The 20,914-nt window shown below is 33.9% G+C and overlaps 1 protein-coding gene across 1 annotated transcript in view; it reads left to right on the forward strand.

Moving 5' to 3' along the window:
• Window positions 1-20,914, forward strand: part of BMT2 (base methyltransferase of 25S rRNA 2 homolog) — a 109,534-nt gene that overhangs the window by 84,975 nt on the left and 3,645 nt on the right. The window contains exon 4 of the mRNA XM_006910615.3: window positions 943-1,057. Within this exon, the coding sequence (XP_006910677.1) occupies window positions 943-1,057 (115 nt within the window). The remainder of the gene's footprint in view (window positions 1-942; window positions 1,058-20,914) is intronic.

Genomic DNA, 20,914 nt, shown 5'->3' on the forward strand with positions numbered 1-20,914 from the left:
TTAAAGAAAATTATCTTAACTTCAGTGACAATGACATACATCTGAAATTGATTTTTATTATTGTTTTGCTATCAGCATTAGGACCAGAGGCTTCCAACCAGCAAGTCTGCTGTTTTCCTTCATCCTTGCTGTCATGTAGAGCCATATTAGTTGCATTTGACCAACTTTAAAATATGTTCATTTCTGGTTTTGTTCACCTTCATTTTTTCCCGTGTTTTTGGACATGAAGAAAGCTCTTAAATAAAAATAAAATTTTTTCATAACTTAAAAAATATTCTATTTGTTTTTTTCTTCAATCCTTTTAAATCATCAAGTCAAAGTACAAAGATATTGTTATATTGACTACTGAGAATTGATTTGTTAATGGATTTTTTTATCTCTAAAGACAATTTTCAAAGTGTGGTCTGGAGATCCAAGACCCCTTCGGGATCTCTGTAGGGGAGAAATTATTTTCACAGTAATACTAACATGTCATTTGCCTTTTTAACTCTCATTCTCTCATGAGTGTAGAGTGTAGTTTTCTAGAGACTACATGGTACACGAAGTTGGAATAGCTTGTATGCAAAAACAGATGTGAGATTCCATCAGTCTTCTTTTAAGCCAGCCATTAAAGAGACTTGAAAAAATGTAAAACCACACCTCATTTTTCACTCTCTTTAATATAGATTTTTCATTAAAAATATATAATTTACAGTAACATATACTTTATGAGTGAATTAATGTTTTTTAAACTATTCAGTTTTAATTTCAAATATAATATTATTGACAGATATAACCTATATAAACAAAGCTCTTTAAGACCCTCAGTAATTTTTAAATGTGTTAAAGGAATCCCGAGACCAAAAAGTTAGAGCCAGTAATCTATATGACATTTTTTATTCTCAAATGTTTGAACTTTATATTCATTCTGCTTTTTTATAAAACAAAATAATCTGTTTTTAGGTTGCTACAAACCTCAGGAAAGATCAGATTACTTGATGTTGGCAGCTGCTTTAACCCCTTTCTGAAGTTTGAAGAATTTCTAACTGTTGGCATAGACATTGTACCTGCTGTAGAGGTATGCATAATTATGTTTTGTTTTGATATTTGAATAATTTACATGTATATTTACAAAGGAAAAGCACTCTTTACATTCCTGAAGTAGCAAATATATTTACTATTGTAACTTGATAAGAGATTTTTTCTATTTGAAACTAAATGTATATTACATGAAATTTTTTGAGCATTTGGTTAACCAAATTTTTGAGCGTTTGGTTAACTTGACCAGTACCATATTTTTATTTTTGCTATTTTTCTTCCCTGTTTATCATCTATTGTCGTAGTCTGGAAACTTTAGTAGATTGCAGAGATTTCCAGATAGCTGTAGTGTTTGGGCTTTTTGTTTGGATTTTTTTTTAATGTATCTCTTACTGAAATGTGTTATGATATAGAGCCATTATGGAATAGTGGAAAGAACAAAAGTGCTGGAGTCAACCAAAATTTTATTAAGTCCCAGCTATTTGTTGTACTTAGTACATGAAACTGCTTACCTGTACACAGAATGTTTCCTTTACTTTTGAAATTAGATGATTTTTATTGACATAAATTGGTTTGCCATTTTACTTTTGATGTAACACCAGGTACGCAATTTACAAATCGCTTTTTTATTGTTATAAAGAGACTGTACGTTAGAGTATAAATGCTTTGGATTAGGAATTTTGTTTTCCACACTGCTATCTTCCCAGCACCCAGAAGCATGCCTTGTATATTAAGTAATCAGTAAGTACTTTTTGAATAAAAGAATGTAATCTTACTTTTAACATAAATTTGAATCTCAGCCTCAGTTTACTCATCTATGTAATGTTTATAATGAAGTTAGTAGTGCACCATACTTCATAAGGTTGTCGTAATGTTTACACAAGAAGAAATATTTAAAGCACATAGCGAAGTACTAGTTACATAGTGAATGCGAATGAAGTAATTGCTGTTATTGTTAAAATATTTCTACATAAACATTCAACTTTTTTTTTTTTTTATGGTGACATTGGTTAATGAAATCCAGAAAGTTTCAGCTGTACAGTTTAGCACTAAGGCATGTATATATATTGCATTGTGTGTTGACAGCCCATAGTTAGATTTCTTTCTGTTACCACATATTTGACCCTTTTCCCACCATCTACCTCTTTCTCCCCGCTTCCTTCTGGTAACCACTAGTCTATTATCCTTGGCCATGAGTCCTGTTTATTTGTCCTGTTCGTTTGTTGCTTTTAGGTTTATATCCCACATATAAGTGATATGTGATTTTCCATTTTTTCTGTCTGGCTTATTGCACTTAGCATTATTATCTCGAGGTCCATCCACATTGTTGCAAATGGCAATGTTTCATCTCTACTTATGGCTGAGTAATATCCCATTGTATATATGTACCACAGCTTCTTTATCCAATCATCTATCGTAAGACACTTCATTTGCTTCCATGTCCTGGCCACAGTGAACAGTGCTGCTATGAACATCAGTGTGCAAATATCTTTTCGGATATGGGTTTTCAAGTCTTTGCAATAAATACCCAGTAGAGGGATTGGTGGATCATATGGTAGATCAATTCTTAGTTTGTCGAGAAACCTCCATACTGTTTTCCAGAGTGGCTATACCAATTTCCACTCCCACCATCAGTGTATGAGGGTTCCTTTTTCTCTGCATCCTCTCCAACATTTATTATTACTTGACCTGTTGATTATAGCTATTCTAACAGGTGTGAGACGGTATCTCATCGTGGTTTTGATTTACATTTCCCTAATAGATAGCGATGTGGAACATCTTTTCATATATCCGTTGGCCATTTGTATGTCCTCTAGGGAGAAGTGTCTCTTCAGATCCTCTGCCCAGTTTTAAATTAGTTTGTTTTTTTGTTGTTATTGAGTGCTATGAATTCTTTGTATATTTTGTATATTAGGCCCTTATAGATGCATTGCTTGCAAATTTCTTCTCCCATTCGGATAGATGTCTCTTTCCTTTGTTGACAGTTTCTTTTGCTGTGCAGAAGCTTTTTGGTTTGATGTAGTCTCATTCATTAATTTTGGCTTTTATTTCCCTTGCCTTTGAGGCCAAATTCATAAAATCCAAGTCCTTGAGTTTAGTTCCTCTGTTTCTACTATGTAATTTATAGTTTCAGGTCTTACATCTAGGTCCTTAATCCATTTTGAGTTAATTTTGGTGTGTAGTGATAGACAACAATCTAGTTTCATTCTTTTGCAAGTGGCTTTCCAGTTTTCCCAGCACCATTTATTAAAGAGGCTTTGCTTTCTTCACTATATGTTTTTGGCTCTTTTGTTGAAAATTATTTGCCCATATAAACATGGATTTTATTCTAGACTCTTGATTCTGTTCCACTGGTCTGTGTGTCTGTTATTCTGCCAATACCATGCTGTTTTGATTACTGTCGCTTTGTAGTAAAATTTGAAGTCGGGCAGAGTGATGCCTCCAGCCTTGTTCTTTTTTTTGAGGATGGCTTTGGCGATTTGAGGTCTTTTGCAAAGCTTTCATACAAATCTGATGATTTTTTGTTCCATTTCTTTAAAAATTTCTGTTTGGATTTTGATGGGGATTACATTAAATCTGTATAATGCTTTAGGTAATAAGGTCATTTTAACTATGTTGATTCTTCCAATCCAAGAACATGGAATATCTTTCCATTTCTTTCTATCTTCCTTTTTTTTTTTAATAAAGGGTCTTATAGTTTTCATTATATAGGTCCTTCACATGTTTCATTAAATTTATTCCCAGTTATTTTATTCTTTTGTTGAAATTTTAATAGGAATTATTTTTTTCCACTTCTTTTTCTGACAGTTCATTATTAGAGTATACAAATGCTATGGATTTTTGAACATTGATTTTCTATCTAGAAACTGTACTGTATTTGCTTATTGTTTCTAGTAGTGTTCTTGTGGAATCTTTAGGGTTTTATGTATAGAGAATCATCATCTGCAAATAGTGACAGTTTGACTTCTTCGTTTCCTATTGGGATGCCTTTTGTATCTTTCTCTTGCCTGATTACACTCACTAGGACCGCCAATGTTATATTGAAGAACAATGGCAATAGCAGACAGCCTTGTCTTATTCCTGATCTTAGAGAGAAGGATTTTAGTTATTCACCAAGAAGTATAATGTTGGCTGAGGTTTTGTCATATATGGCCTTATTATGTTAAGATACTTTACTTCTAAACCAATTTTGTTAAGTGTTTTGATCATAAATATATGCTGGATCTTGTCGAAGGCTTTTTCTTCATCTGTTGATATGATCAGATGATTCTTATTTTTTAATTTGTTTATGTGATGTATCACATTAATGATTTGCGTATGTTGAACCATCACTGTGCCCCTGGGATGGAGCCCACTTGATTGTGGTGTATAATCTTTTTATTATGTTGCTGTATTCGGTTTGCTGATATTTTATTTAGGATTTTTGCATCTGTATTCATGAGAGATATTTGTCTGTAGTTTTCTTTTTTTATGTTATCTTTACTAGGTTTTGGCAATATTGGCCTTATAAAATCAATTAGGAAGTATTGCCTCCTCTTCGATTTTTTGGAAGAGTTCAAGGAGAATAGGTATTAAATCTACTTTGAATGTTTGGTAGAATTCACTGGTGAGGCCATCTGGTCCTATACTTTTACTTTTTGGTAGGTTTTTGATGATTGTTTCAGTTTCCATACTGCTGGTCGGTCTATTTAGATTTTCTAGTTCTTGATTCAGTCTAGGAAGGTTGCATTTCTAAGTACTTCTCTGTTTCTTCTAGGTTATTAAATTAAGTGTTATATATTTTTTAGAGTATTCTTATATGATCCTTTATATTTCTGCCTTATCTGTCATAATTTCCCCTTCCTTATCCCTGATTTTGTTTATTTGTGTCCTTTCTCTTTTTTCTTTAATGAGTCTAGCCAGGGAGTTGTCAATTTTATTATCCTTCTCAAAGAACCAGCTCTTTGTTGCATTTATTTTTTCTATTGTGTTTTTTTTTTGTTTTCAATTTCATTTCATTCTGCTCTAATATTAATTATTTGTTTCCTTCTGCTGATTTTAGTCTCTATTTGTTTCTTTAGTTTTTAAGATGAAGCGTTAGGTTGTTTATTTAGTCTCGTTCTTGTTTCTGGAGATGGGCTTGTAATGATAGGAACTTTCCTCTTATGACCACTTCTGTCGTATCCCAAAAGTTTTGATATGTTGTACTATCAATTCATTTCTCTGTATCTCTTGATCTCTCTTTTTATTTCTTCTCTGACCCAGTCATTCTTCAGTAGCATGTTGTTTAATCTCCATGTATTTGTGGTTCTTCTCACTTTCTTTTAACAATTGATCTCTAGGTTCAAAGTATTATGATCAGAGAATATGGTTGGTATGATTTCATCCCCCTGATATTTGTTGAGGCTATCTCTGTGTCCCAGTATGTGTTCAATCCTTGAGAATGTTCCATGTGCACTAGAGAATGTATATGCAGCTCTTTTGGGATCAAAGGCTCTGTAAATGTCAATTATGTCCAGTTAGTCTAATGTGTCATTTCAGGATGTTACTTCCTTATTGATTTTCTGTTTGGATGATCTGTCCATTTCTGACAGTGGGTTATTTAGATCCCCTACTAAGATACTGTTTTGGTCTTTTTCTCCCTTTACTTCTGTTAGTAATTTCTTTATATATTTCAGGGTTCCCTGATTGGAAGCCTAGACATTAAGTGTTATGTCTTCTTGGAGTATGATTCCCTTTATCATTATGAAGTGTCCCTCAGTATCTTTCTTTACCTTTTTGATTTTGATGTCTGTTTCTTCCGATATTGGTACTGCTACTCCCACTTTTCTCTGAATGCCATTTACTTGAAATATCATTTTCCACCCTTTCACTTTGAGTCTGTATTTGTCTTTGGAGCTGAGATGTGTCTCCTGAGGGCAGCATATGGTTGGGTTTTATTTTTTGATTCAATCTGCAACTCTGCCTTTTTATTGGTGAGTTCAGTCCATTTACATTTAGGATGATTATTGAAGTATGAGGTCTTACAGCCATTTTATCTTTTGCTTTCTAGTAGCTCGGTGTTTCTAATAGCTGCTTAGTCCTTGTGTGTCTTTTTTTGTTGTTGTTTGTTTCTTTCTTTTTTGGTTGAGTTTAGCAGATTTTTCCTTTGGTCATTCTTGTTATGTTATATACTTTAGTTCCGAATCTTTGGCATGTGCTTACCATTACAAATATGTAGAGGATAGACTATACATATATGTAAATATGTATATGTATGTATGTATGTATGTATATATAGTAGTCCATTTTCTTCTGCCTGTGCCTTATCTCCATTCCTCTTTGTGAATTTGGATCTTTGAATCTTCCCCTTTTCTATTATTTTTGTCTGAATTTGTCCCTATGTTTGCTGAACGTTCATTACTATCTTGCAATAGCAAATCTCTTTTATTGTTTATGTTTTTAATGCCCTGTTTTTCTTAAGGGTTGCACTCCTCTGCTCCTGTCTGCCTGTTAGTTGCCTTACTCATCGTTATGTTTTTGTGGGGGCTTTTTTTGTCATTTTGTTTTAGGTGAATGACCCATTTCAGTATTTCTTGTAATACAGGCTTCTAAGTGGAGAATTCTCTCAATTTTTGTCTAGAAAGGTCTTTATTTCTCTTTCATATCCAAAGGAGAGCTTAGCTGGATACATCATTCTTGGCTGGTAGTTCCTTTTATTTGATAGTTTGAATATTTGATTCCACTCCTTTCTGGCTTGTAAGGTTTGTGGTGAGAAGTCCAATGATGATCTAATAGGTTTTCCTCTGTAGGTTACTACCTTCTTTTCCCTGGCTGCCCTGAGAATTCTTTCTTTGTCATTGATTTTTGATAATTTTAATACAATGTCTTGAAGAAGGCCTTTTGGGGTTGAGATAATTGGGTATTCTGTTGACTTTTCTTGAATCCAAGCTCCAGTTCATTCCTTAGATTTGGAAAATTCTCATCAACTATTTGTCTGAAAATTCTTTCTAATCCCTGCTCCTTTTCTTACCCTTTGAGAATGCCCATTATTCTTATGTTTTCTTTCCTGATGGTATCAGCTAGTTCTTGTATTCTTCTTCAATTATTTTTTATTCTTGGTTTCTCTATTCTTCCTTCTGATTTATTTCTAGATTTCTGTCTTCATCACTGATTCTTTCCTCCATTTGGTTGACTCTTTCCAAAGCTTGCTAGTTCCTTTTTTATCTCCATAAGTTCTATTTGGTTCTTTTTGAGGATTTCAATCTCCTTGCTGTAAATCTCATTCTGCTCATCTAGTTGTTCTTTCAATTCCTGGTATTGTCAATATGAATTATTTTGGATCTCATTGAGTTTTTTAGAAGTACCATCCTGAATTCTCTGTCATTTAAGTCTCATATTTCTATGTCTTTAAGCTTATGTTTATGTTCTGGAGATTTTTTTCTTTCTTTCTGAGCTGCCTTGTCACCTTGGTTGTTCATGGTGTTTAATGGAGTATTTCTCTGCCTGGTCATTAATGGAAGTCTATTCTGTTCTTTTTCCAGAAAGATTTATTGTATAAAGGTCTCTCTTTAGCCTGTTGTTAAGATGGCATTTTTCTTTAGTTTTCCAGTAGGTGGCATCTAAGTCTCTTGGACCCCTGTTTTATATAAAGTCTTAATATGCTTCTTTTTTTCTTATAAATATTCAGTCACATTCGCTACCCTCAGTCTCAGCTCTTGTCAGTGTTAGCAACAGTTTCGGCAGCCTTTCCTCAGATTCCCTTGGGGTTTTGCTGTGTTCTTTCTTGGAAGATATGGTGGACAGGGCCCTTCAGGTTGGAGAATGGGGGCTGTGGCTTAGCCTTGCGTTTTGCAACCGTGGCTGATAATAATCCGCTGTTGCTTCTCTGCCTTCCTCTCTTCTCTGTTTTCTGCCCTGATCCTTGGGCACTGCTGCTGTGTGGAGCTCACAGCTCTCTCAGACAGGGTTGTTCAGGGAACCCACCGCACCTTCTCCTCTCCCCTTCCTCCTCAAGTGAGCTCCAGCTGTAAGAGGCAGCTTCTTTTTTCTCTTAGTCTACCACCCAACTCCCTGGGTTCTGACCTGTGGTAGCTCTTATGTGAAGATTCCACACTCAGACGTGCTCGTGTGAAGGTTAGGTGTTTGGGGTTAAATTTTAGATGTTCAGCTTATTGTTGTTTCAAGGGGAGAGATCTAGGGGCATCTCTTACTCGGCCATGTTTCTGACATCTAGAACATTCAACTTTTATGTAAATCTTTAATTTTGATGAGTATGACTGTTTAGTTTAAATCTATGTGATTGACATTGAGGAACAAGAAAATTCTAACACCATTACTTTTGAATCTACTTCCTAAAGATAGACAGATGTTTGCTTCATGGTAAAACTGCTGTTCTTAGCTTATTACTGCAGAGAATTCCTTTTGCCATCTGGAGTTACAGTTTTAAAGTATAGGTGGCTCTTTCCTTCTTTCCTCAAGATATAAATTAGAAATGTCCTTAGGGGCTGCTGAGCAATGATGAATATTTGCTCTCAACTTCAGGTTCACATGTTATTCTTAAAATATTTAATTTTTTTTACAGATAAGGCTATAAACTTTAAACTGTAAAGTCACTAGAGAAGGCAAAACACCTGCCATACATAAGTTTAGTAGTGGAATCAGACTTTCACAGTTCCAGAACTCTGTAATTAAAACAAAGAGGAGAGACGTACTTACAGCCAAGATTGAATAACACAGACCAGACTGATTCTCTTTCCCCTGCCCGAAACACACAAAAAATGTGAACAAAATATTCACAGTAGTTTACAAGACACTGAACATCAGGTAATGAAGGTTGGTGTTCCCTATTCGAGTATAAACAAATAACATGAGCCCTACAATTGCATCAGTATATAGCCTTCAGATAGTTTCTAGGACTTGGCACAAAGAGAGAACCCCGAGCCCAGCTGATACCCTGAGTTGTGGAGGCAGAGCTCAGAATCCTGGGAGACCAAGACAGCTGGGGTTCCTAGGACAGACTATCAAAGATATGAGCGCTGCACAGAGGGAAAACTTCAGATTTGCAGAGTCCTCCTTGAGTACACAGGTGAATACAGATCAATACATGTGTGAGAAAACTACATGAGTCTGAAGGAAGCACCATGTGGAAGGGCCAGAGATTTTAGTGCTTGGCACTCACACAGGCTAGAAATAGTAACTGTTCCCACCAGCCACACTGGAATCCTCAAGAATCACAATACATTGGGTAGAGTACACATAAGAGCTTTGTCTTACTGGTGGAGAATAAGTAGCCTTACAATGAAAACTGCTCCAGTCCCACCTAACAAATCTTTAAAGCAAGACACAAGAATATCAAACTGTCTCTAGGTAAATTACATCCCAGGAAAAAAGCTCAAGAATATGTATATAACAATGCAAAGCCATCCAGCATTCATCGTGTCTGGCATCAATAAAGAAGTAACTAGCCATGTAAAGAAACAAGAAAATAAGACCCACAGTGAGAATGTAAATCAGCCCACAGAGAACAACCCTGAACTGACACAGATGTTAAAATTAGAAAACAAGGACATTAAGGGAACTATGACTATATTCCATAGTTACAAGAAGTTAAGTAGATACATGGAAGATATTTTAAAATATGCAAATCTAACTTCTAGAGATGGATTACTACAAAGTATGATAAGAAACAAACTAGATGAAATTAATGATATATTAAATATTGCATAAGTTAAATTGAAAACATGGCAATAGAAAATACCCAAAATTAAACAAAGAAAAGATAATTTTTAAAATGTAAGAGCATCAGCGAGCAGTGAAACAATATCAAGTGGCCAAATATAAGCATAATTGGAGTGTCTTCCCAAATGGGGGGCGGGGAGGTGTGTGATTTTCCAAGTTTAATAAAAGCTACAAGTCTGCAAATCCAAGAAGCTCAACAAACCCCAAGCACCAAAAAAACTACACCAAGGAACATGTAATCAAACTCCCCCTGAAAAAATATTGTAAAAGGAAATCTTTAAAGCAGCCACAGGATTTTTTAAAAAAAGAAAAAAGACATGTTAAAGTACTGAAAAATAAAATTTGTCACCTAGAATCCCACACCTAGCGAAAATATCTTTCAAAAATGAAGGCAAAATATGACAACAATAATACAAAGAATGAGAATGAGAAAGGAGAAATGGAAATATACTGTTTTAAGGTTCTTATGTATACATGAAATGGTGAAATATTATTTGAAGGTAGATTATGATACATTAAAGATGTATATTATAAATCTTAAAGCAACCAGTGAAGTAACAAAACAGTTATAGTTAATAAGCCAATAAAGAAGATAAAATGAAATCATAAAGAAATTCAGTTAAACCCCAAATTGGAAAAAAACAGAAGAAAGGAAACAGTGAACAGATGGGACAAATAGAAAATAAATAACAAGATTACAGATTTAAACTTAAGTGTATCAATAATCACCTTAAATCCCTATGGCTCAAATGCCCCAATTAAAAGGCAGAGATTGTCAGATTGGATAAAAACGCAATACACAAATATATGCTTCATATAAGAAATGCACTTTAATCATAAACATACAGATTAAAAGCAAGAGGATGGACAAAAGAAAGCTGGTGTAGCTGTATTCAGACAAAGTGATTGTCATAACAGAATATTAATAGCAATAAAGATGGTAATTTCAAAAAGAGCAAATAATCCAATTAAAAACTGGGCAGAAGACATGAATATATTTCTCAAAAGAGGAAATACAGATGGCCCAATTGACATATGAAGAGATGTTCAAGGTCACTAATCATCAGAGAAATAAAAATTAAAACCACAATGAGATATCACCTCATTTGTCAGAATGGCTATCAGCAATAAATTAAAGAACAAGTGTTGGCGAGGATGTGGAGAAAAGGGATCCCTCATACACTGTTGGTGGGATTGCAAATTGGTACAGCCACTATGGAAAACAGTCTGTAGGTTTCTCAGAAAATTAAAAATGGATATATCTTTGGACTCAGCAATTGCACTTCTTGATATTTATCTAAAGAAAACCAAAACAATAATTTTTAAAGATCTGTGCACCCCAATATTCATGGCAGCACAATTTACAATAGCCAAGATGTGGAAGTAACCTAAATACCCATCAACAGATGATTAGATAAAGAAGAAGCACATATATACACAGTGGAATATTACTCAGCCATAAAAAATATGAAATTCTACCATCTGCAATGACGTGGATAGACCTAGAGGTTATTAGGCTGAGTGAAATAAGTCAGACAGAGAAAGATAAGTACCATATGATTTCACTTATATGCAGAATCTAAGGAACAAAAAGAACAAACTAGTCAAAAACAGACTTACAGAGGACAGTGTAACAGCCAGAGGGGAGGGAAGTTAGGAGGGGGTGAAGGGTTAAATAAGTACGAATTAGTAGTCGATAGATGGTCACAGGAATGGGGAGCACGGCATAGGGAATGCAGTTAGCATTAATGTAATGGCTAGATGTAGAGTCAGAGGAGAGAAAGCAATTGGGGGATCATTTCATAAACTATATAAATATATAACCAATGTAATTATACTTGAAACTAATAAAAAAAATGGTTATTTCATAATGATAAAAAGATTAATTCATCAGAGTACAGCTCAATCCTAAACATTTATGCGCCTAATAACAACTTCAAAATACATAAAACAAAAACTGATAAACTAGCAAGGAGAAATAGACATTTGTAAAATTATAGTTGGAGACATTTACACACCTTCTCATTAAGCAAATTATAATAATTATATATAGTTGGAGATTTCAATATCTCAATAATTGATCAAACAATTAAAACATTACTTAAAGAACTCACCAGGACAATTGGACTACATTTTGGAATGAAGATAAAACATAAGAGACCAACATGCCTAATATGTTAATAAAGTAGTATTTAGGGAAAATTTTTCAATACTAAACACCTTTATTAGAAAATAAGAAGTGTCTTAAAGCAATGAGAGCAACTTTCCAGCATAAAAAAAAAAAAAAAAAAAAACAGAAAATAAGTATCAGCAGAAATTTGATCTAAATTAAATGAAATAGAAAACTTTCAGAAAAAAAGGGAAAATTGAGATTGATGGCAGTGTGAGAAAACCTCTTGGTCTCTACCCTTAAAGATACAATAGGTTGGACAACCATAATTCAATAAAGGAGTCCCTGCTCAACACATAAACATATCTGAGAGATCTGCACATTGAGACATCTGAAGGTGGGCCTCTAGTAGTGAGCGCAAGACACATGATATGGGGAAGGACAAAGACCAGAGCCACAGATATATTCCAGCACTGGCCTTGGCTTCAGTGAATGTGGTAGCAGTGGAGGGGTCAGGTGCAGCACCCACTGGGCAAAGTGAATAGCTGCAGAGGGATGAGTCTTCCCCAACACCATCTTATAGCTGGTTCCAGCAAATTCTGTAGCAATATATGCAGGTTGCCAAGGGGCAGAAGCAACATTCAAGCTAGAGTGCCCTGCACTCATCGCGCTGAACCCAGTGAAGAGAACAAAGCCCACAGATGCCAGGCCACCTCCCCTGTCCAACCCTCTCCCACCTGTCACTTTGGAACCTAGTAGAGGCAGCTGAGATACCTTTTTATAGTATGGTTGGTGCTGGTGGTTCTGGTTGCAGGAGAGAGCGCCAGGAATTCACAGGCTGGGGACACCATCACCCATCACACACCTTCACAAGGGTGGTGCCCTGAGACCAAGGCAAACTGGTTGTAAGGGATGCCCACCTCCCAGGGAATATGGGGCAGTTTTCAGGCTGAGGCAACACCACCCCACAGAGATCCCAGAATTCCCAGTAGTACACGTAAGAGAAAACTAAAACTTGCACTATAGCAACATATACTAGTAAACACAAGAAAGAGCTCTACTTACCAACCTGCTGAGCAGAGATAAAGGCAACTAGTAGTTTAAAAAGCAGAGGAAAAAAAAAAAAATCCATCAAGTACCATGACTAACCAAGGTAACAAGATAGTTCAGAAAGAAAATGAAAAATCTCCAAAAAATAAACTCAGAGTCCTGGAAGGTTGTGATTTAAATGACAGACAATTAAAGATGACAATTCTGAAAATAAAAGATACATGAGAAACTTCAAGAGATAGAAGAAAACTCACAAAGGTAGTTTGTTGCTCAGGAATAAAATCAGCAAACAAAAGGTTACTTTACCAAAGAAATTGAAACTATTTAAAGGAACCAAACAGAACTTCTAGAGCTAAAGAAATAAATGAGATGAAGAATGAGAGAGCTTAGGAAATAGAACAGACCAGATGGTAGAAAGAATTAGTGATCTTGAAGATAGATGACTACAAATGACTCAGGTGGAAGGAGAGAATTGAGAGGAAAGAAAGATGGATTGACGGATAGAAGGACTCTCCAAGAACTATCTGACTCCATTAGAAAGAGATACAGAAGAATAAAGGGTATACAGAAGAAGAAGAGCGGGAGAAGTAATCAAAAAACTTATTCAAACAAGTAATAGATGAGAACTTCCCAAACTTATAGAAAGAGCTGGACCCTGGGATCTAAGAAGCTAACAGAACACCTAATTATCTCAATTCAAAAAAAAACAAACAAACAAACCAAAAAAAAACCTTCAAGGCACTTTAGATTAGAACTGTCAAAAGTTAATGACAAAGAATTCTCAAGGTAGCCATTGGAAAAGGAGACTGTACCCTATAATGGAAACCACATTAAATTAACATTGGATTTTTCAAAGAAACCATACAAGCTAAGAATGAACTATTCAAAATATTGAAAGAGAGCAATCACAAGCCAAGAATAATATATCCAGCACAGTTATACTTTAGATATGAAGGAGAAATAAAGGATTTTTCCAGACAACCAAAGCTGAAGGAATTTATCACCACAAAATTTGCATTACAAGAAATGTTGAAAGGAGCACTTCTACCTGAAATAAAAAGACAAAAGGATACAAAATTGAGTAAGATGACATATGGCTCAGGAAGTTGCAACTTTTTCAGAATAGTGTCTTAAACACTTAGGCATAACAAAAATTAAACGTGAAAACATTTTTAAAAATAAAATAGCTTTTGCAATTTGGAAATGAACACACAGCACAAAAAGAGATAATTTAAGTGGAGAGGGGAGAAACAGAACTCGCACAGATGAATAGAAATGACATGCAATCCGAAGAAAAACAATTATGGTATAAATGACATTTTTTTCGCATAAACCTAATGGTAACAAATTAAATCTAGAGCTGAGACACATAACATAGGAAAAGATCACAGAATACTACCAAACTAAAATAACAAACAGAAACACGGGGTTAGGGAGAATGGAAACAGCAACTAAAAAACAAACAATAAAATGGCTATAAGAAGTCTCCATATATTAATAATTACCCTAAATGTAAATGGACTGAACTCAACAATCAAAAGACACAGAGTAGCAGGATGGATTGAAAAATGAGACCCAACTATACATTGCCTTCGGGAGATCCATCTCAGCTACAGACACACACATAGACTCAGGGTTAACAGGTGGAAGATGGTATTCCACGAAATAGTATCCAGAGAAAAGTGAGTGAAGCTGTACTTTTATCAGACAAAATAGATTTCAAGATAAAAAAGGATATCAAGTGACAAAGGTGGACATTTTATGATGATAAATGGGAAAATACATCAGGAAGACGTAACCCTTGTAAATATATATGCACCCAACCTGAGAGCACCAAAATTACTAACAGACCTAAAGAGAGAAACTGACAAAAACACAATTATAGTAAATACCCCATGAATAGATCATCTAAAGAGAAAATCAATAAGAAAATTTCAGCCTTAAATGACAAATTAAAACAAATAGACATAATCTATAGTTACAGAGCCTTTCAACTCAGAACACCAGAATATGCATTCTTCTGTAGTGCACATGGAACATTCTCAAGGGTAGACCATATGTTGGGGCACAAAACTAGCATCAATAAATTTAAGAAGATTGAAATCATACCAAGCATATTTTCTAATCATAATGCTTTGAAATTAGAAATCAACTGCAAAAAGAAAGATGGAAAAAACAAATATGTGAGATTAAACAACATGCTACTAAGAGTGACTGGGTCAAAGAAGAAATAAGAGATCAAAAGATATATAGAGACAAATGCAAATGGTAATATGATATATCAAAATTTGAGGGATGCAGCAAAAGTAATAAGAGGGAAGTTTATAGAATTACAGGACTACCTCAAAAAAAAAAAAACAAGAAAAATCTCAACCTAATAGTTCACCTTTAAAAACTAAAAAGAAAACAAATGAAGCCCAAAGTCAGTAGAAGGAATGAAATAATAAAAATTAGAGCAGAATTAAACAAAATAGAGAACAAAAAGACAGTAGTAAAAGTAATGCAACAAAGACATGATTCTTTGAAAAGGTTAATAAAACTGACAAACTTCTAGCTATTACAAAGGAAAAAAAGACTCAAAATCAGAAATGAAGGAAGAGAGGTAAGATGGACACCACAAAAATGTAAAGGACTTATACAAAAGTACTGTATAGTCCTGAAAGGTTATATGCTGCCAAATTCGATAAACTATCAGAAATGGACAACTTCTTACTAGATTGAATCATGAGAATTGGAGAATCTAAAGACTGATCAGTAAGGAAATTGAAACAATCATCAAAAAGCCAAAAAAGTAAAAGTCCAGGACCAGATGGCTTCACTAGTGAATTCTACCAAGTATTCAAAGAATATTTCAATACCTATTCTTATCAAACTCTTCCAAACAATTGGAGAGGAAATACTTCCTAACTCATTTTATGAGGCCAACAATACCCTGATATCAAAACTAGTAAGGGCAATACAAAAAATTAGAGACAAATCTCTAATGAACATAGATGTGGAAATTCTAAACAATATACTAGCATATTGAACCCAACCATACATTAAAAAAAATAATACATCATGATCAAGTAGCGTTCATTCTAGGGATGCAAGGATGTTTCAGCATATACAAATCAATCAGTATGATATATCACATTAACAAAAAAATGATAATCACATGATCGTGTGAATAGATGTCAAAAAATGCATTTGAAAATATACAACATTTATGATTAAAACATTTAATAAAAGAGTTCAGAAGGAAAGTACTTCAACATAATTAAGGCTGTTTATGACAAACCCTCAGCTACTATCATCCTTAATGGTGAAAAACTGAAAGTTATCTCTGAGATCAGTAACAAGACAAGGATGTCACTCTCAGCACTGTTATTCATTATAGTACTGGAAGTCCTAGCCAAGTGAGAAAAATAAAAGGCATCCAAATTGGAAAAGAAGTAAAATATATAAATCCAAGGGTTTTTATATGTAAAAACCCTAAAGATTCCACCAAAAAAACTACTAGAAACAATAAACAAATATATTCAAGTTTCAGAATACAAAATCAGTGTACAAAATCCATTGTATTCTTATATGCTAACAATGAAACATCGAAAAAGGAATGAGAAAAGAATCCCATTTGCCAAGTGCAACAAAAAGAATAAAATACTTAGGAATAAGCTTAGCAAAAGAAGTAAAGGACCTATACACTGAAAACTACAAGATTTTGTTGAAAGAAATTAAAGAAGACACAAAGAAATGGAAAGACATTCTGTGTTCACAGATTGGAAAAATCAGCATTGCTAAAATGGCCATACTGCCTAAAGCAGTATGCATTTTTAATGCAGTTCCCATCAAAACTCCAACAGCATTTTTCAAGGAAATAGAACAAATATCCTCAAATTGTATGGAACCACAAAAGACCCCAGATAGCTGAAAGCAATCCTGAAGTATGGGGGGACGGGGGATAAAGCCAGAGATATCACATTCCTGACTTCAAATTATACTACAAGCTACAGTAATCAAAACAATATGATACTGGCAGAAAACTGACACTCAAATCAATGGAACAGAATTGACGGCCCAGAAATAAAACCATACCTAAATGGGCAACTATCAACTAAGGAATCAAAAAACTACAGTGGAGAGAAAGAAAGGCTCTTAAATCAATGTTGTTGGGAAAATTGAAGAGCCACATGGAAAAGAATGAAATTGACTCCATATACAAAAATTAACTCAAAACAGATTAAAAACTTAAATACATAAGACCTGGAACAGTAAAATACATAGAAGAAAAGATAGGTACTAAACTTATGTAACTTGGTCTCCAAAGACAAGGGAATTAAAAACAAAAATAAATGAATGGGACTACATCAAACTAAAAAGCTTCTGCACTGCAAAAGAAATCATCAGCCAACTAAATGGGTAAAGATATTTGCAAACAGTACCTCCAATAAAGGGATACTTTCCAAAATATATAAAGACTTTCTACAACTCAACAACCAAAAAAAATCAATTCAATTAAAAAGTGGGCTGAGGACCTGAACAGACACATTTCCCAAGAAGACAATACAAATAGCCAACATATATGAAAAGATGCTTAACTTCATTTGCTAGAAGGAAAATACAAATCAAACCACTATGAGATACTACCTCAGCCTAAAGAAAAGGATGAAATATTGCCACGAATATTGACAAAATGGATGAATCTTGAGAGTATCATGCTTAATGAAGTAAGTCAGATCGAAGACAAGAACTATTTGGTTTCACTCATGTGGGATATAAAACGGAAAGTAACAAACTCATAGACACAGACAACAGTATGGTGGTTACCTGAGGGAACAAGTGAGACGGGAATGAAGAAGGAAAGGAGGTCAAATATATGGTGATGAAAGGAGACTAGACCTATGTTGTGAGCACAGAATGCAATATAAAGTTCCTTTGAAGACACATACTAACAAACTCACTGATGAAGAAATAGAAAATCTGAATATATTAAAGGAATTTGTACTGGCAGTTAAAAACTGTCCCACAAAAAAAATTACTGGCCTCCATGGCTTCACCATTAAAATCTACCAGACAGTTAAAGAAAAAGTAATACCAGTTATCCAAAAAACTCATCCAAAAAATTGAAATGGATGGAATACTTCCCAACTCATTCTAGGAGGCTGTTACCCGGATACCAAACCAGACAGACATTACGGAAATTAAAAAAAAAAAGGGGGGGCTATGTACTGTATTCCTCATGAATACAGACAAATGTTTATATAAAATTTTAGCATATTGTATTCAACAATATTTCAAAAAGGATAATACAACTTTGCTAAGTTTGGTTTATTCCAGGAGTACAAGATTGGTTTAATGTTCAAAAAACACTGTCTTTCACCAGAGTAATACACTAATAAAGGTCATCTCAATAGTTACAGACAAGTATTTCCCAAAAATTCAAACATTCTTTCCTGATTAAAATTCTGAAGGAATTGAAGGCAGTTTCCTCAGCCTGACAAAAGAGTATCTGAAAAAAACCTACAGCTAATGTCACACTTAATAGTGAAACAAAAAATGCTTTTCCCTCAAGAACTAGAACTAAAACAAGATGAGGATATTTACTCTCAGCCCTTCCATCAGCATGCTATAGGGGTTCTAGCCAGTACAATAAAAAGAAAAGAGCAGTAACAGGCCTCCAAATGGGAAAGAAGTAAAACAGTCTTTATTCATAAATGACATTAATCATCTGTTAGCTTATTCCTTGGAGGCTACAGAGAAACTGCTACAAGTTGTAAATGAGTTTAGCAAGGTTGCATATGTAAAATAACATCAATATACAAAAATCAATTTATATATACTAGCCACAATTAAGTAGAAATTAAACAGTGCCATTTATAATAGCATAAAAATATGCAATATTTATTTAATATATGAACATATCTATATAAATATAAATTAATGTAAATCTGACAAAAGATGTGGAAGAACCTCTTGATGAAAACTATAGAGAGAACTTAAAGACCTAAATAAGTAAAGAGATGTATACCATGTTTATTGGTAGGAAAACTCAATATTGTTAACATGTCATTTTTCCTCAAATTGATCTATAGAGTCAGTGCATTTTTGATCAAAATCCTAGCAGGCTTTTTTGTAGAATTTGAAAAACTTATTCTGATTTGTGTGGAAATTCAAAGTACCTAGAATAACTAAAACCTTTAAAAAGGACAATGGTAAAGAGTAACACTACCTTGTCTTAAAATTTATTTTAAAGCTCAATAATCAAGAGAATGTATTATTGGTGTCAAGACAGAAGGTCCACAAATAGGCCCAAACTTTTGGGCTGCTAATTTTCAACCGTGATGGAAAGGATAGTCTTTTCAATAAATGGTCATTGGAACCATAGGATATCCATGTATAAAAGGAAAAAACTTCATTTTATACCTCACACCATAAATGAACTCAAAATGGACCACAGATCTAAATGAAAAAATCCTGAAGTTATAAAACTTCTAGAAGAAAACATCAAAGAAAATCTTTGTAACATTTGATTAGGAAAGATTTCTTAGATATGACACCAAAAGCAGTTTATAAAAGAACAAATTGATTACTTGGACTTCATCAAAATTAAAAAATCTTCTCTTTAAAAGACTGTTAAGAGAATGAAAGGACAAGCCACAAACAGAGAAAATGTTTTTGACTTATGTATCTGAATAAGTACTTGTATCCAGAACAAAGAACTCTCAAACTCAATAAGAAAACGGGTAGGCTTCTCCCCCCACCACACCCCCGCCCCAATTTAAAGCAACCCAATTATTTTTAAATAGGCAAAAGATTTAAACAGACACTTTACCAAAGAAGATATCCAGATGGTAAATAAGTACATCTAAAGAAGCTAAACATCACTACTCATCAGGAAAATGGGAATTAAAACCACTGTAAACCGTTACACACCTGAGGATTTGGAGAAACTGGAACTCTCGTGTACTTCTGCTGGGAATGTAAAACTCTATAACTGCTTTTGAAAGCAATTTTGCAGTTTCTTTAAAAGTTAAGTATACACCTACTATATGAACAAATTGATTATAGCCATCTCATTTCTGGATATTTACCTAAGACAAATGAAAGCATATCCATTTAAACACAAATAAGAATATTCATAGCAGCTTGAGTTGTAATAGCTAAAAACTATAAATGATCCAAATAGTCATGAACAGGTGTATGGATAAACAAACTGTGGTATATCTTTGATCCAGTAGTATACCTCAGCAATTAAAAAGGAATAAACTATCAACACATGCAAAAAAAAAAAAAAAGGATAAATCTCAAAACAATTGTGCTGTGTGAAAAAACCACACAAAATAAGAGTACATTATTTTGTATTACTCCATTTATATAAAATTCCAGGAAATGCAAACTAATCTATAGTGATAGAAATCACATCAGCAATTGACTTATGGCAGGGGAAGAGCAGGGAGAATGAGAGGAAGTTATTCTAAAGGGGCACAAGGAAACTTTTTGGGGTGTTGGATGTGTTCATTAACTTGATTGTGGCAGTGGTTTCACAAGTGTATAAATGTCAAAACTTATCAAAGATGTACACTTTAAATATATTTGTCCATTATATTTCAGTTTGTATGTCAGTTACACTTTAATAAAGCTAGCAAAAAAAAAAGTAAAGGGAAGAAGGAAAAACAATCTTTTCTATGTAATAGAGCTTTATGTATCATTTTCCCTAATAGGTAGTTCAGATGATTATGTAACCAGCTGGTCTATCTACTAACAAGAATGAGGGACTAGGGAATTAGCTCATATCTTTGTTAATTTATTAATAATTATGGTTATATGATAAAGGTAACTAAGTTTATCTAATTGTAAAACCACTTATTCTGGATCATTCCTGTAGTTTTTTAATATTTAGCAAATCATGCGATGCTATTGTTTCCCATGGTCATTTGTCTAAGTTAAATTTAACATGTAGTTTGTTTCAAACCTGGGATTAACTTTTTAATAGAATAAATGTAATATTAAAATTAGTTTTAGGATGTTAAAGTTAATTGTTTAAAGTTGTTTTTC

The sequence above is a fragment of the Pteropus alecto genome, unplaced genomic scaffold (assembly GCF_000325575.1).
Source record: "Pteropus alecto unplaced genomic scaffold, ASM32557v1 scaffold22, whole genome shotgun sequence".
NCBI lineage: Eukaryota > Metazoa > Chordata > Mammalia > Chiroptera > Pteropodidae > Pteropus > Pteropus alecto.